The sequence below is a fragment of the Ursus americanus genome, chromosome 18 (genome assembly GCF_024610735.1).
Source record: "Ursus americanus isolate L20-20 chromosome 18, mUrsAme1.1.p, whole genome shotgun sequence".
Classification (NCBI taxonomy): Eukaryota; Metazoa; Chordata; class Mammalia; order Carnivora; family Ursidae; genus Ursus; species Ursus americanus.
The window spans coordinates 43,727,231-43,743,796 of NC_142144.1; the positions used below are offsets into that span (position 1 = coordinate 43,727,231).

The 16,566-nt window shown below is 36.6% G+C and overlaps 1 protein-coding gene across 1 annotated transcript; it reads left to right on the forward strand.

The window, feature by feature from the left end:
• Window positions 1–368: 368 nt before the first annotated feature.
• On the forward strand, window positions 369–2,826 carry IZUMO3 (IZUMO family member 3). Its single transcript, XM_045780328.1, has 7 exons — window positions 369–600; window positions 739–813; window positions 962–1,051; window positions 1,266–1,283; window positions 1,747–1,827; window positions 2,266–2,356; window positions 2,691–2,826. The coding sequence occupies exons 1-7, from the start codon at window positions 369–371 to the stop codon at window positions 2,824–2,826; spliced, it is 723 nt and encodes a 240-aa protein (XP_045636284.1).
• The last annotated feature ends 13,740 nt before the right edge of the window (window positions 2,827–16,566 follow it).

The window sequence follows — 16,566 nt, forward strand, 5'->3', positions numbered from 1 at the left end:
ATGGTCAGGAGGGACGTGAGAATTTATTGAAGACCTAAGTAAAGGAGAAACCTGAAGAAAACCTTTTTCTGAGATATGTCTCTGCATGGAACTTTGCTTGTGTGAGCTCAAGATTTCTCTCTCGCTCTGTGTTCTGCACTCAGAACTCAAGTATCTGCTTCCCAACTGGCAGTTCCCTCTCTCTAGATGAAGGATAAAAGTCAGAAAACAACTGAAGATCCTTAGGGAAATGAGATTGCCTAGAAGTGGGATGGAAATGGAGGGGAAGGTGAAAGATTATCCAGGACAAAGCTCTTATTCCTGGATTTTTGAAAAAAAGGGAACTAGGTGAACTAGTTGCCAGGACAACCGGCTGTTGAGGCAAGGAAATGGGAGACCTATGGTTGCTCCTGCTCCTGCCCCTGTCCCTGGCAGACTTCCATGGGGTCAAAGGCTGCCTGGAATGTGACCCCAAATTCACAGAAGATATTAGGTCCTTGCTGGCAAAGCTGATTCCCTCAGAAGTCCCCGGCCGAGTTCATCTGCTTGAACGGCAGATTAAGGAGATGATCCGTTTAAGCTTCAAGGTCTCCCACAGGGACAAGATGCTTCGGGTGTTGGGTGAGGGAAGTTTGAGTCCCGGAGAGTTTTGTGGGTTAAAGGGAGAAGGGGAGGCAGGGAAGAGTGCACCTGGGTCCACATAATTTCCTCCACAGATGTAATTATTCCCCTATATGTACCTTTACTCCTCCTCTCTAGCTGTTCATAAGGTTATCAAGTTGAGAATATGGCTGAAGAATGAACTTTATAAACTGGGCAATGAAACATGGAAAGGTGAGATACTGTTTCAATGTTAAAAGATTGTATTGCCCAAGCAAATATAAGGAAAATTCCCTTGGAAAAACAAGGAAAAACAATTAGGATTAAATTCTGAAGGGAAAGGCTACCCCTAGTTTCTGATGTCCCTTCCACCCCCCCTTAGGTGCCTTTATCCTTCAAGGCAAGCTTCTCGATGTCCGCCAAAACCTGGAATCCAAACTGAAAGAGATATTAAAGAACTTCTCTGAAGTTGGTAATAAAAGATGTCTATCTAACAACACTGAAATTATGTGAAAGGAATTGGAAATGAGGGTGAGAGGAGGAAGGTGGTTTCATATTACAGTTATTTAGAATGGATGGAGGGGTGGCTGGAACTCCATGGCTAACCAGATGAAGACTATTGGGTATAACTATGGCAAACTCTAAGTTGATTATAGGCTCATTAGAACTTTCTGATTCTCTTTTAGCTTGTTCTGAAGATTGTGGTAAGTACAGTACATGGGACACCGTAAGAATTCAATCCATATTTTCCCATCTCATTTGTTCTATAGGGCCATATCTCTCCCACCTATCACACTGAGAACACAATTCCTAGAGTTTGCATTATGGGGGTGGGAATTTCAATCAAACTTGACAGCAAAATGTATCTCATGAAATCTCAAACACACAGAGTTTAGAGGTGCTTAGAGGCCTTCTAAAGTATAGTTTATAACCCATAGGACCAATATACACTGAGGCATCATTTTTCCCCCTTCTTCCCCAGAGATCTGACTTAAGTTATAGAAGGTTTTGACCCACCAAGAAATTTGATTGCTAGGGGAAGAAGAAATTCACAGCAATGTAACATTAAGAGTCCTGAAAATGCCTGAGATCTAATCCATACTTGATGCCTGAGCTAAGAAAACTCCATGCATGGCCCCCTTCTGTTATTTTTCTTCTCTTTATCAGTCGTGACTGAAGGTCCTATCCTGGATTGTTGGACCTGTCTTCGCATCACCTCCCGATGCTTCAGAGGAGAGTATTGTGGAGGTAACAAAGTTTGTGTGTAGTATGGCATTTGGAAGGGCCAGGGATCAAGGTACTGAGCTGTCCATTCATTTATTCTACAAATATTTGGTGAGCACCTTCTATGCAGATCATGCTAATGTCACAAATCAAAGCAATGATTTAATTGGGCAAAATTTATATTGAGATGAATTACTGGGCACTGGATCAACTAAAGGGCTGGGAAATAAAAAGCCTGGACTAAAGGTGGAGAAATCAGGCTAGGGGCAGTAGGGGCAAACATTTTGTAGAGCCTAGGGCTCTAAGAGTAATAAAGATCAGAATAACTAGAAAACAGTGATGGAAGTGGTGAACAGAGCACATTATCTGATGTTAAAAAGAGTCATCTACTATGGATCAAGTTTCAAGTTAGTATTTTTCCTCCCCCAAACTCACTTTCTGTTTTGCTCTTTCTCCCTCCAGAAGAGGATTCAAAGAAGGTTGAGAGTCGAGAGATTGCATTATTTCTGATATTGCTAACAGAAGTTGTGATGTTGGGAAGTGCTTTGTTACTGTGAGTTTTCCTCCCTCCACACACACACTGGGTCAAGCATTCCTTTGCCAAAGAGACTGTCCAACCGCCCCCCCCCCCCCAGCCACCTTCCAATGGCGATAAGCGGAAAGAAGTCATTTCAAAGTTTGGGATACAATACTGACGGGAATGAAATGGATGGAAGTTTATGGGATAAAAGTTGAACCACAGGAAATGGAGGATGTTCAGTTGAGTATGAGGAAAACTCCTGGAGCAGTATCCAGAAAAGGAAGGGAAAAAAACATGATTATGTAATTGTCTTTAAGAGTTGGCCTACTAATACTGAAGTCGGGATTATGTTGTTTCTCTACTCTAGATTCCATATTTGCGTGTCTCATCGGAGGAAAATGAAGGCGATACGAAAGTCATTAAAGAAATATTTGGAGAAGAAACTTGAAGAATTAATGGAGAGGACAGATGAGAAGGAGAAGCATGATTTTGAAATCAGATAATACATGGACACAGACAGAAGGTCTTTCACAATTCTCTTAAGTGTTGACTCAGAACAGAAAACTCGGAATTAAGCTGTTTTGTGGTCATAAAGTTGTAGTATTTTAAAACTGAAAGAGTTTCTCTAGTAAAGATCCTTATGCCATCTTGAGGCAATAGAAGCAATAAAAGGGCAAACGATATACCCAGAGCTGTACAGAATGGAATGCTGGTATGTTGCAATGTACATTAAGATGATACACTGCACGATAATAAAAAATGCATGGTTGGTAACTCTCATCAATGGCTGTAATTAGAATATTTCAATATCTGAGGCTGCTTCTTATTTCTATATTTTTATTTTGTTACTGTTTCCATATTTATCATTTGGTTCAATGTGGACAAATTCTTTGATAATACGTCACATTTAATCTTCATCATGCTATCTCACACACACAGCCAAAATATTAGTTCTGAGTAGTTGAGAATTGCCCCATATTCCTCTAAATCTATGTTCCATGACTGAATTTGATATTAATTTCTATTTCTTTGAGTTGTTTCTACTGACTACTTCCTATATAGCTGGCAGCCTATTAAGTGCTTTATATCTATATCTAACTGAATTCTCACAATAACCTCAAGACTTGGGTAAACTGGATACTTTTAATACAAGTACAAATTACCAAAATTTGACATAGGAAGAAAAAAATAACCCACAATTGCCAATATTCTTCAAAGAAATTTAAATGGTATGAGCGCTATTGAAAAAACAGCCATGCTTAAGGAAAAGCCTAGAATGAAATACATCATGTTGACTTTGATGTTTACCTGGAATGTGAAACTATGATCTCTTTCCAGATTAAGTGTCTGGTTGTATCCTTTACTAAAGTAGGAAATACAGGAGAACAAGTAAGTTTGATGGAAAAGGCCTAAGTTCAGTTTTGAAAATAATAAGTATTGATTTTGTTGCATTATCAAAAACAGATATTCATTGACTGTTTGGATTTACATTTAAGAATATAGCAAGAAGATCAAAGCTACTGAAATGTATTTCAAAGCACTTGAACAAACCGAGTAGTGACCCTGAAAATATGACTGAGATCATCCAGGTAGAAGGTAGAGAAAAAGTGATGAAGACCAAGGATAGACTACTATAAATCTTCCCATGATGGTAAAATTTAAATATAACTGTTCTATATAGTCTTACTCCTTTGAAAGACTTTGAGGTGCTAATGTTGTGTTCCCATCAACTTTGGACTACTGTTTTTCAAATGTATGATTCTTCTACCTGCAGAATTTACTATAATTACTTTATGATATAAATCCCGAGCCTGGTCTTTATCATTTCCAGAATCGCCAGTATGAGGAGGGGCTGGTTGTTTTGTGTTTTTGTGTGTTTGTAATACAATAAAATGAAGATGATCTAATTAAACTATGTGTTCATCTACTAGGAAAGGTCTTGTGGTACTTCTGTTTTCAAATGTAAACATGATACAAAATTAATGGCTTACAATCCTAATTTAAGCTTGAGCTAACGGTTAACATTTATAAAAAGGATACGTAAAACCATTTTTCGACAAGCAAACACTCAACCAAAAATTCACTTATAGCAATAGTGAAACAGTACAAATCATTTCATTACTGGAACAATCATATTTTTAGAGCTAAAATATACTCCAATGTCCTGATGTTAACACTGCATAAAGTTTAACTCTAATATTTCTGTACGATATATAAGTCATTAGAGTAACATATTTCTCTGATAGTCTGAGACCCTGGCACAGATGGTGTAATTTTTTGTAACCCTATCATTCTTTATTAAGAATCAGTGTTTTCCAAGGGGGGGGGGAGGAAGGACACAGGTGAGGTTTCACCTCTCTTTCACTAAATGAAAACTTAATAATTCATTTTATGTGGAGATAACATTAAAAGGTACAAGCCCATCCAGTTAAGGTACTCAAAACATACATTATTAGAACACAAAAAAATAAAAGCTAATAACAGGATAAAACAATAGCTGGGTTGATACTGGAAGCTTCTTAATTTCCAATTATTGATAGTCTTTCCAACTTTACTCCTTCACATTCTCACTAAAAGGGAGGTTGTACCTTCTTTCATCTCAGGCAAATGCATTCTTTTGTGATTTATATTTCCTGAGCTGCAGCTTCTTCTAGAATGTTCCTTCATTATTTATCTCCCATCACTTATCTCCCTCTGCTTCAATACTAGATCTTTTCTGTCAGTGTCTATTAATATAAATTAAGGCCTCTTTTCTTTATCCTTTATCCACTTTTACCTACCACCCCAAGTCGCCATGCCAAATTTCTTAAAAGAACATTCTACATCTTATAACTATTTTTTCATTTCTATTCTTCCCTCAAGTCATTGCAGTCTGCATTCTGCTCCTCACCACCATATGGAAATTGCTCTAAGGCTGTCAGTGATCTCTTAATTGTTATATTCCAAGAGTTCTCTATTCTTCAAGTTACTTGTCAGTTCTAAGACTTGTCAGAGTGCTAATGGTTTCTTTCTTAAAGCACACCTCTTACACAAGGCAGGTTTTGTTCTTATGTTTGCTCCTATTTTCAGTGTTTTGATCTTATTTTTTAAACCATGTTTTAGTCACTTTAGGGAGGCTCTTCTTCCTCATTTGCCTACTTATTTAGACACTGAGCGCCAGAGAATCTACTTCAAATCTTTTCTTTCTTATACCTGATGGAATCTCACACAGTCGAGTGATTTCAACTATCATCTAATAATTACATCTCCAAATGCTTAGGCTTTTATTTGCACCCCCTTCCCAAGGCCTCAACCTCTGTTTCTGAATACATACTGGATATATCCATCTAGACATAAAATAATAGCTCTAAACTCAGCATGCCTAAAACTGAAGAAAATACGTGTAGAATGCAGACTATGTGCAAGGCAATTCACTAAGCATTTTCATAATTATCTTCCCATAAATCCCACAAAATTGTCAGCCATTTTTGTATAGACATAGAAAAGGGAGGCTAGGCAAGTTTAAGTAACTTCTTCCAACTGGTTACTTGGTAAGTGGTAGAGCCAGGATTCAAACCCCAAATCTTAAGCTAGCAATGGCTCTATGGATACCATAAATTACCCAGAAGTTAGAAATCTCAGCCTATGCTGGAATCCTCTCTCCTCTTCAGCTATCCTAGCCAGTCAGTCTCCAATTAGCATTGATTTTCACTCCTAAATCTCTTACATCTCCCTGGCTACTGCCACAGCTGAAGGCCTGCCCTCCTCTCTTAGGGCCTACTACAATGGCCTTCTAATCAGTCTCTCTGAATCCTGCCTTTCCATAAGCCAAATGCATCATTCCTTTTGCACTCAGAATGATGAGTCTACAAAAATCATTTCAAACTCCTAATTGAAATACTCCAATGGTTCCTCCACTCTTAAAAGAGAAGTATAAACTCCTTCAATACAGTATTTCATACACCTTCAATTTTACCATTCCACCCTATACACAACCTCACCCTTGGCCAGTTACCTTCCTAGGCCTTCCCTTCTACTTAGAGTTTGCCGAACATACTGGATTTTTTCTTACTCTTAGCCATTACTCGTTATATTATTTCCTGTCTTGATTGCCTAGCAATATTCCTTAGCCTTCAAAATGACTGTGCTTCAAAATCCACACTTGAAGCCATCTCATCTCATACAGTCTTTCCTGAGATGGTAAGACCAAATTACCCATAACCTTCAGGGTCCACAGTAATTCATGTGCTTCCATAGAGCACATATCACAGAGGACTGTTAGTGGTTTGCACATCACTTTCCGAGACATGAACTCCTCAAGGACGGGGATTATGCCATGTTTATCTTCATATTCTCAACAACTAGCGATGTATCACAAAATTTTACATCAGTTTAAGTATCACTTACTCAAGACTTTCCTGACTCCCCACCTTACATTTGCACTTCCAACTACATCGAATCACCGCCCATTCTCTTTTTGCTTTGTAGGAATTAAAGGATATTACATAACCATGAATTAAGTCTGATTCCAAGAGGTCAGAAATCACATCTGCTGTTTGTGCATAGAGCTCGTTGTAGCACCTGACACAGAAAAAATGAGTGTTAGTTGAATACAAATATGAATATGTAAACGAAGCATTGATGAATCCTGTTCTTTAGAATTGAGCATACCCTAGATATTCTTAATATTACCACATACACTTTGTCCATCAGATTACCTACTATAACCTCAGTCTTCATCTTTGAAATCCTTTGCAGCTTGACGTTCAACATCGCCATGAAATCGTGAAGAGGGAGCTATCCTTAACATTGGTTCAAGGTAACACATTCCATGGAATTTTAGATCAGAATTAGAATAAATACCAAATTCCTAAATCAAGCACACAGGTTTCTAGTGAGAAACCCAGTTCAAGGCCTATGGGAAGGTCTTAGTACCTTCATGTGTATGTCGGGGGAGCCTGGTTGACTTTTCCTCACCACCCTGCCTTACTGCCAACTGGACCAGAAACCTGAAGAAACCCTAAGCTTTCTAAGAGTTCTCAGGATTTTTGACATTGATCTAAATCCAGCAACTATCTCAGAGATCAGGAGACTGAAGCATATTCCCCACTGAATTACCCTGATTATGGGGATAAGGTGGAAGGTAGATAAGGGACAGTGGAGTTGTTGACATTTAGGTACCTCATGGTCTTAAAAGTGACAAACACAGGAAGCTCTGGAACATTATACTGAGCCTTTACTTTTCCTGACTTCAAGATGCATGTTTTTATTTTTCAACTCACCTAAAAATAGGTTGTATAGCAAGACTGAGTAAAAGGACAGTAGCTAGAGTAAAGCCAGAGGATGGAAGTAAATATCTCAAGAATAGATGAAGGGCACTTTGCACTCCACTTCATCTCAAGGAGCTTGCCTAACTTCAAGCCCTTGGGTTTGCATTTTCAGATCTAGCACTGCTGACATTGCCAAGTGATTTTATACTTGCGTGTACATCTTCCTCTTAAAGAGGAAACAAATACAAACTCCTTCCAATCAAAAGGTAGCAATGACAGGTAGGCATGTTTGTCTACCCTCTACTTTGGACGGTCACAGGGCTTTCTGTGAGGCATTACTCTCAGAACACTTCAAGCCTTTGCCTAATGAGGCTTCATCAATCTGCCTGATGAGGTGGCCCTTCATGATTTCCGCTGAAAGTACTAATAAGCCCAAGCTCTTCAGGATTCAGAATTCATGTTTTCTCTTTCATCCATACTCTCTTTATCTTACTAATAGTGTCAGAAAATGTTCAAGATTTTCTAGTGAATAAAACACTTTCCGGTTGTATCTTTGTCACTTTGGAAATCTTTGTGAATAATACTTTCAAGCCAACAAGACATCATTTATTAAGTTGTTGTTTCTATAATGGATAACCTCAGTCTGGGTTATGAAACCAGTCCAAAGAGAGTTCAAAGAAAGGGGTGAAAAGTATTAAATACAGAGTTTGTGATGTGGTGCCTATTAAGACATACCAAACCCTGTCTAAAAACCAACTGTATATCCTTGAAAGAAAATACAAGGGAAATTTATAGTCATTATCTCTGGGTGGTGTAAGTTACAAATGATTATTATTTTTCCGTGTTGCTTTTTGGTGTTTCTGACTTTTCTACAGTGAACTTGCATCTTACTTATGTGGAGAGAAAGGCTATTTAACTTCAACATGAGGGCAATAGAACTTCCATGGCAAATACAATGTAATACAATTTGTTACAAACTGTCCAATGGATTAATTTAATCTAGTATTTAGGTTATGGAATAGATTTCACATAACAAAGTGGCCCATATTTCTGCTTCATAAGATTTCTACCCTTGGAAATTATATTTCATTTAACATTTTTTCCCTTCCTATAATTTTGGTATCTTTTGTTTTCAAGGTTTACTGTGGTAAAATTCTTTCAATGCCTCTACGTAATGTACTCAATACCATACTTAGTGGAAGGCTAAAAAGAGATGGAAGTGTAGTAACACTTTTTAAAGATAAAACTAGTAATAATTAAAATTATTAAAGCAACAACATATTTTTCTTTGATCATAAGGCACAAAAGTCTTAAAAGTTATGTTTTCAATCCTAAACACTTAAACTAGTCTAGGCAGTATACATACACTAGTCATCTGCCAACACAGTAAGGTAACCTAAGGACCTGCTTCTCTTTTATTTGCTACCAATTCCTCACTTGCCATTAGTGTCTCACTTTTGTTGTCATATCCCATTTACAATCTTGGTATCTCATGGCTATTTCCATGTGTTTTCCTCTTTTTTAGACAGCAGTGTCTAATAGAAATAGAATATAAACCATGGATAGAATTCTAAATTTTCTTGTAGCCACATTAATATTTAAAAACAGGTGAAATCAATTTTAATACATTTCAACCCAAATATCCAAATACCATCTTAATATGTGATCTATGTAAAATTATTAATGAGCTATTTTATTTATCTTGGTACTGAGTCTTCAAAATCTGGCTTGTATTTTATTCTTTCAGCATATCTCAATTTGAAATTTTTATTTGGAAATACTAGATCTGCTTTTATATATCATAAAATGTACAGGTGAAAAAGTAAATCCAAGGTTTTTCCAAACATGCTTAAAAGTTTCTCGTTCATGGGGCGCCTGGGTGGCACAGCGGTTAAGTGTCTGCCTTCGGCTCAGGGCGTGATCCTGGCGATCTGGGATCGAGCCCCACATCAGGCTCTTCTGCTATGAGCCTGCTTCTTCCTCTCCCACTCCCCCTGCTTGTGTTCCCTCTCTCGCTGGCTGTCTCTATCTCTGTCGAATAAATAAATAAAATCTTTAAAATAAAAAAAAAAAAAGTTTCTCGTTCATGGAATCCAGTGTCAGTTTTTAAATCTACCTTAAAGTTAAATAAGATTAAAAATCCAGTTTCTCAGTAACACTAGCTATGTGTGAAATACTCAGTAGATACAGGTTGCAAGTGGCTACCATACTGGTAGGTAGGCTACCATACAGCACAGGTTTAGAATCCACAAGCTTTTTCTGCTTTAGATTTTTTAAAAGTTGGTGTTTGTTGTTCCCCCCCCACACACACACACACATCCTTGGGGATTAACCCTCAGATATGACCCACACATCAAAGTCCAGCTGTGGCCCTTACAGAACTTCCAGAAGAGATATTTTCAGGTAATAACCACCCACACACACACACACACACACACACACACACACACACACACACACACGAAAAACATTTCAAAGTACACCCCCACCCGATGGTGACTCCTGGCATATAATGGGCCCTTACCCCAGGGAACAACTACTGTATTCTGAATTTACATGGCGATAATTCCGGGAAGAGGCACAGAATTTTAAAAATATAAATGAAAGAGTAATCATAGAAAATGCAGGTAAAATCATAAATGGCTTACTTTGGAATATATATATCAACACTTTCAGGCAGTAAAGACTGATTTATTAAGTTATCAACCTAAAGGCAGGCTACAGTAGTACCCCAGAACAATAAATACTAGAGTCACCTATTGTATCGTTCTTACTTATGACCGTACTTGGGGCTTTTCTCCCCTTGTCTGATCCCAATATTGACAAATATAGACTTTAAAAAAAGAAAAGGAACAGATGGTTTATGTGGCCTTTTGGTGGGAGGGGTAGTACTGTTTTCTTTTGTCTTCCTTTTACAAGGGGATGGAAGAACTTGAACAAATATTCTTGTATTTTTTTTATTTGTATTGATTCTACTTAAATTCTTCAGTGAGAAAACAAAATTTTTTCACAAACTTTCAGACTATCTGGGAGAAGAGTGTCCTTTGTAATCTCAGTATCTATATTAACATGGTTGTAGGGATCACAGGCAGGGCCTACCCTTCAGATAAGAAAACACGTAACTAAATGAATATATTGTGTTTTAGATTTTGCAATGTTATCTTTCTACACATACATAATTGCAGTCTATTTTTCTTGTGCTTTTTTCTGATGCATGATATACTTTGAATTATATGGTTTATATACAACCATTTACAAACAAACCAAACATGTTTTAAGGTCAGAACGTGAGCTATTTTAATGCAGTTCTGAGGACGTCAAGTTTCTTTGTTTAGAATTTTATTTCCTTTATCAGTAGTTTACTTTATGGATCACATAGACAGCACTATCCAACAGATGTATAATGCAAGCCATAAATGCAAATCACATAAGCAATTTTAAATTTTCTGGTCTTGTAAAAAACATAAAAAAGGAACAGGTGTAACTGATGCATTTTATTAAATCTGAATGAGATATCTTGCCTGTTTTAAATTAAGTCATTGAAATCTGGTGTGTATTTAATACTGATAGCCATATCAATGCAGATTAACCACACTTCAAGTACTTGGTAGCCAAATGTGGCTAGTTGGCTACCATGTTGGACAGCATACCAGCATAGGCAAAGACAATATTCACAGTGAAACCTGGTCAAGTTGCTTAATATGTTACTTTGTCAAGCAAGCTGGAAACACAAGACCAGGTAAAAATTATGTTTAAAAAGCAGTTCAATGTTACATTTACATATTTAACCAAACAAAATTTAAAGAAATCTATGATTTTCTATGAGAAGTACAGCCTGACCTACAGAATGCATAGCAGTGTTTCTATTCTCTCCTATTTGTGCTATCAGCAAATTTTCAGGGTGGGCTCACTAGCCACACAGCAGTTAAATATCCTGATCATGGTTCAAACTAGTCCTTGAAATTAGCTCACATAATTACTTGTCAGTGGAATATGTCATTGGTTTTTCTTTTTCCAAAACATTTTTTTTAATCTAACATTTTCAGAGTTCCCTCAGAAAATTGAATGAAATATTAGAATGACACACACTGAGTGAAAAATGTTAATTTCTATCTCACCCTTCCTTCTATTCAAATGTATGATTTTTTTTTCAGTGTTGAAGAATCTTCAGCATTAATCTCTGTGACTTAAAGAATAACCTTATTTTACAGCATAGTTCAGTAAGACACTGGATATGCTGAAGACATATTTACAAAAAGAATATATCCACAAGCTATTACATTGTCATACATTGGTGCACTTGTCTGCCTATGTGATATTTTCTCCATGTTCAATGGTGCATATCAAGTTAACAACCACAATTTATTATCTAATGTATTGTGTGATTAATGGGATAGCTCATATTTTAATCAGCCATAGATTTCTACTCAATGAGGTCCACTTGCCTTAAGCACAATATAGTCATAGAGTCTTAACTTTTACAGTTTTTCTTCTCCTTTCCTTCCTATTTATTTTTAACAAAAGAGATTTCATGTGAATACTCTTAATAGATTTAATAAATCATTCTGTGATTCTCTTATATTTTAAAAGACCTATTTGTTTAGCTCTGCAAGAGAGCTTTGGATTTGGAGTTACAATAACTATCGCAAATATAGTAACTATAGTTTATTGATCATCTTCCTCTAAGTCAAAGGTATCTCCCTTTTATTCTTAACACCACAGGATTTTTTTCCTATTTGATTTTGCCTCCCACAATTTTATCTTTTATTACAGTATCTTGTGACTAGCCATTGTAACCACTGCTTGATTATAAGCTTCTTAGAAACAGGAATGATGTTATATTTTACTATTTTATAAAAAGCAACAGAGTCACTTACATTTAGTAGATGTTTCATAGAAATATGTGGACTCTATATATGAATCTCTGTAAGGCGGTGACCTTGCTAACAACAAATAAGTTAACCAGTCCAAACCAAAACCTGAGAGTCATAACAGCTTTATTAGCTATTATATATCATACTATAATGGGAATATTCAACAGTTACTCTGTTCTAGGCATTATATACATTAGCTACAATGTTTTTATTATCCTATAATCTTTAAGTATCCATCGGATAATTAAATACTATGAAGTAGGCTCTATGAATAGTCCCACTGCAAAAACAAGGGAAGTGAGATTCTGGAAGAAGAAAGTACTTGTTTCAGAGCACAGTGATTGAGCCAGAGTTTGAATATACACGTGTCTGAGTGCAAAATTAGAGTTCTAACCACTGGACAACAACAGTGCCTCTTGAAGTCTCTGGTTCTAAGAATCTTAGATGGAAAGAAGGGTAAACAACGGAGTTCCTAATTCTGAGGATGCCTCCATTGAATTAAAGGCATTAGATACATTAGGCAAATAAAATATAAATCTATCATTCATAAGCATAAAAATATTTGAGACCAAATTACTGAAATCTTCAGGTGTAACTTGATCACTGGTACTTGGTAAATTTACCATTATTTTTTCTGAGTAGGTTTTATGTAGCTACCATGAAACATCCTAATTCTCTTTGAGGTTTTGATTTCTTTTTCCCTCCAGATTCTGACATATTTGTGTTAGACTGAAAGAATTTCTGATCTTTGAGAATGTGTCTAATTTTGCTGGTTTATAACTATACTCAAATTTGGAGTGGCCACTATTGATTTTTAAACTTGGCTAGACAATTGAATTTTCTCACTGACCAGAGGCTATTAACAGTTTATTTGATTAGAGTTACTTGTTTCATTTTTGTTCTGGGTTGAAAGATCATTTACCATCAACCAACATCTGTTGAAACATGTTCTTGAGGGAAACAACAAACAAATCAAACAAGTAAACACACACACACACACACACACACACAATTTTCCTATACTTTCATGTATTTCTCAAACTTGTTCCCTCAGGAAAATGCAAAATGTCCTTATTTCTCTGTTGTGTGTGTGTGTGCATATATATATATATATAACTGAATATATATTTGTATATTTTAAGTATATTTTAAAATCTATTTCTACCAATTGTATATTATGCATAATTTTATTATTAATATATGTAATATTTAAATATAGATTTAATATATAATAACAAATTACACATATTTACACTGCAAAGATATGTCAGAACATAGATTAAAAGTTAAGGATCATAGCAAAAGCGTTCCTTAAACATCCCAATAATGTCTGGTCATCATACTCAAATTCCAATGATTTCTTCTAGGGATCCTAAAAGCATGATCCTAAAAGCCTCCATCTGAGCTAGAAGGAAAATTAGAACTTCTGTTTTCTATATCCATTTCCTTTGTACCTCTGCATCCCTTTCCAGTTCCAAATTGAGCAATACACTTGAATTCTGGAATCAAAGACGTTTTTATTCCCAAGGACTTGACTTTCCTTTCCATAATGGAGAAAGAGAATTGAATATGGAAACATATTGGCAGCTTTCTGGCTTAATCTGCCTCCACGAACTGAATGGACAAATGGTTGTAATCGAGTAAGTATTTCTAAGTGAGCAAAAAGTAGTTTGCTTGCCCAAGGTCAAACTTCTGTCAAATAGGGCTCGTATCAATTATTACCCATACTCTCAAACAGGCATACAAAAAAGGAAGGAAAGGAAGGAAGGAACGGGGGGGTGGGGGGGATGAGAGAAAATGTGTGATTTGAATTTCTGATAAGAAAATTCTGAAATCTCCCCTTAAGTAATGAAGTTTTTAGTATGCAAGTGAAATGGGAGAGAGAGGAATCCAAGGTCCAGGGGGAAAGTAGCATTTCTTGAGAACAATTATTTTACTATAAAACCACCTTCTCATTCTCTGGAAAGCCTTTCCATGAGGCCCAGGAGTTAGACCAGCTGCACCTCCCCCCTATTTCCCATCTGATGCAAAGTGATCTCAGTTTGACTGAATTGCTCAGCACTTCACAAGCCCTGAGTTTTTCCGGTTCCGAGTATCATATTTAAAAAAAAAAAAAAAATACTGCCTTTGTTTTTCTTTCCCACCATTTATCCCTGGAATCAGATATCACTAGCAACTTCAGTGTCGAAGTATAAAGAATTTTTAGGAGGAACACCCCATACATACTCCTTTCAGTCATCATCTGGGCAGGTTTTCTGCTCCACTGACCGTCTTTCATTACACTACCACTTGGAATAGCCACCACTTCTATTATACGATCACTGGGAAGAGCACCACCACAGTGCTCTTGGCTAGGTACCTTCACGCGCATTGTTGCAAATCTCTACCAAAAGTCTGGACCATAGAATTGAGTTTGGCTCCAGTTATACAAGGGAGAACTAGGGTGCACAGAGCTTAACTAGTTCAATGAAGTTCATGAATGAAGGAGTTAACATAAGTGAAATGTGTGTTTCATATTGAGAGAGGCACATCTTCTACCCTCTTTATACAGATACGGAAGGGGAATTGACTCTTCTAACCTCTGGACACTCTTCAATGTTTTAGCCTGAGTCCCCTGCACTGGAGTGTTGGAATGTAACACTGTTGGAAATGATTTTCAGCATCGCTCTGCAACTGCTAACTTTAAAAGATATCTCACAAACATAATGCCCACCCCTACTTTCGCCTTATGCTACCCCATTTTCCGCACCAGACAGTACAATGAACCACAAGTGATTTGTCCCATTTCCTAAAGGTGAGATTAATTTGAGCAGAGACAAAAAGGAATCCTGAAGGAGAAAAATAATAACCACCACAACAAACCAAGACACTTAATCTGAATTCAGAGGTTCTGGCTAGTTCAAACAACTAATAAAGAAAATGGGAAAAACACAATTTGCAGCAATTTTGCAAAAGAGAAGAAAACCTTACTTTACAAATAGCTCTGGCTTCATATCTAGCCAAGCAAGCAGCAAGGCAGAGGCAGATAATAATGTGATTACTCTGGTAATGATATGCATTAGATACATTATGGGAAACAACAACGCTCCCTACTGAATGCAGTCAATCCAGTTATTGATTTTTCTTAATGTTAAAAGCGCTACTCTAAAACTGAAAAGAGATATCCTTTATTTATTCTCTTTCCTTTTCAGTTTCCAAGTCCATAGATCCTTTGATGCAGAGTAGTATACCAAGATAATGGAGTAATGTATATCTAATCTGACACCTACTGGGCCAGGCTAATGTTTCAGATAAAAACTGCTAGAATACTGCCGCTCGTGGAAAAAGCAATGCATGATAGGAATAAAAAAAAAAAGAAAAAAAAGAAAAGAAAAAGGCTGAACTTTCCTTTCATTTTTGTTTGGTTTTGTTTTCTAAAGCATCCTTGCAAACCAAGCATGTTTTCCTTTCAAATCATAATGGTAACATATTGATTAGCCCACAGATTAGTCAGCTGATGGGTCTACATGAAAATGTTCTTCTCTCCAGACTATATGTTTCATCCATTTAAGCTTTCAATATGTTATCATTACACAGAAAACACATACATATGCACTCGGATATAGTTCCCTTTCTTCTATCTTCTACAACTACAGTTTAAATCGCATTCCCCTACACACACACACACACACACACACACACACACAGTCACACCCCTACCCTATCTTGCCCTCATTCCACACTTTATGCCTCCTCTTAATCAACAATCAGTACCTGGAGCTGTTTCTTTCTAATGAGTATCACAACAATATTTCAATAAATACAAGATAATGTGGCAAGTCTTGAATTTCCTTTTCACTTAATAAAATAGAGGATTTTTTTTTTTTAAATCTTCACTAAGTGTTATTTCACACTGTTGTTGTCAAAGGATTAATTAAGTAAAATAATAGACTGAAGTCAAAAGTTCCTTGTATGACTGATCTATTCCATCGGAAAAATCAAACAATGTATTTGTACCAACACTTTGCCTGATGCCTGATACTTATTTTTCCCATTCATCTCATGTCTCCACCACTTTTTTTTTAAACTCTAGAGGAGAATAAAAAGCATTTCTTCTTGTCATTTTCACTTGGCCAATTTC

Bases quoted from the DNA above. Each gene is read 5' to 3' on its own strand.
- IZUMO3 (XM_045780328.1), top strand. From the start codon at position 369: ATGGGAGACCTATGGTTGCTCCTGCTCCTGCCCCTGTCCCTGGCAGAC. The intron at 814-961 runs GTGAGATACTGT...ACCCCCCCTTAG, and splicing joins GGGCAATGAAACATGGAAAG to GTGCCTTTATCCTTCAAGGC. The intron at 2,357-2,690 runs GTGAGTTTTCCT...TCTCTACTCTAG, and splicing joins TTGGGAAGTGCTTTGTTACT to ATTCCATATTTGCGTGTCTC.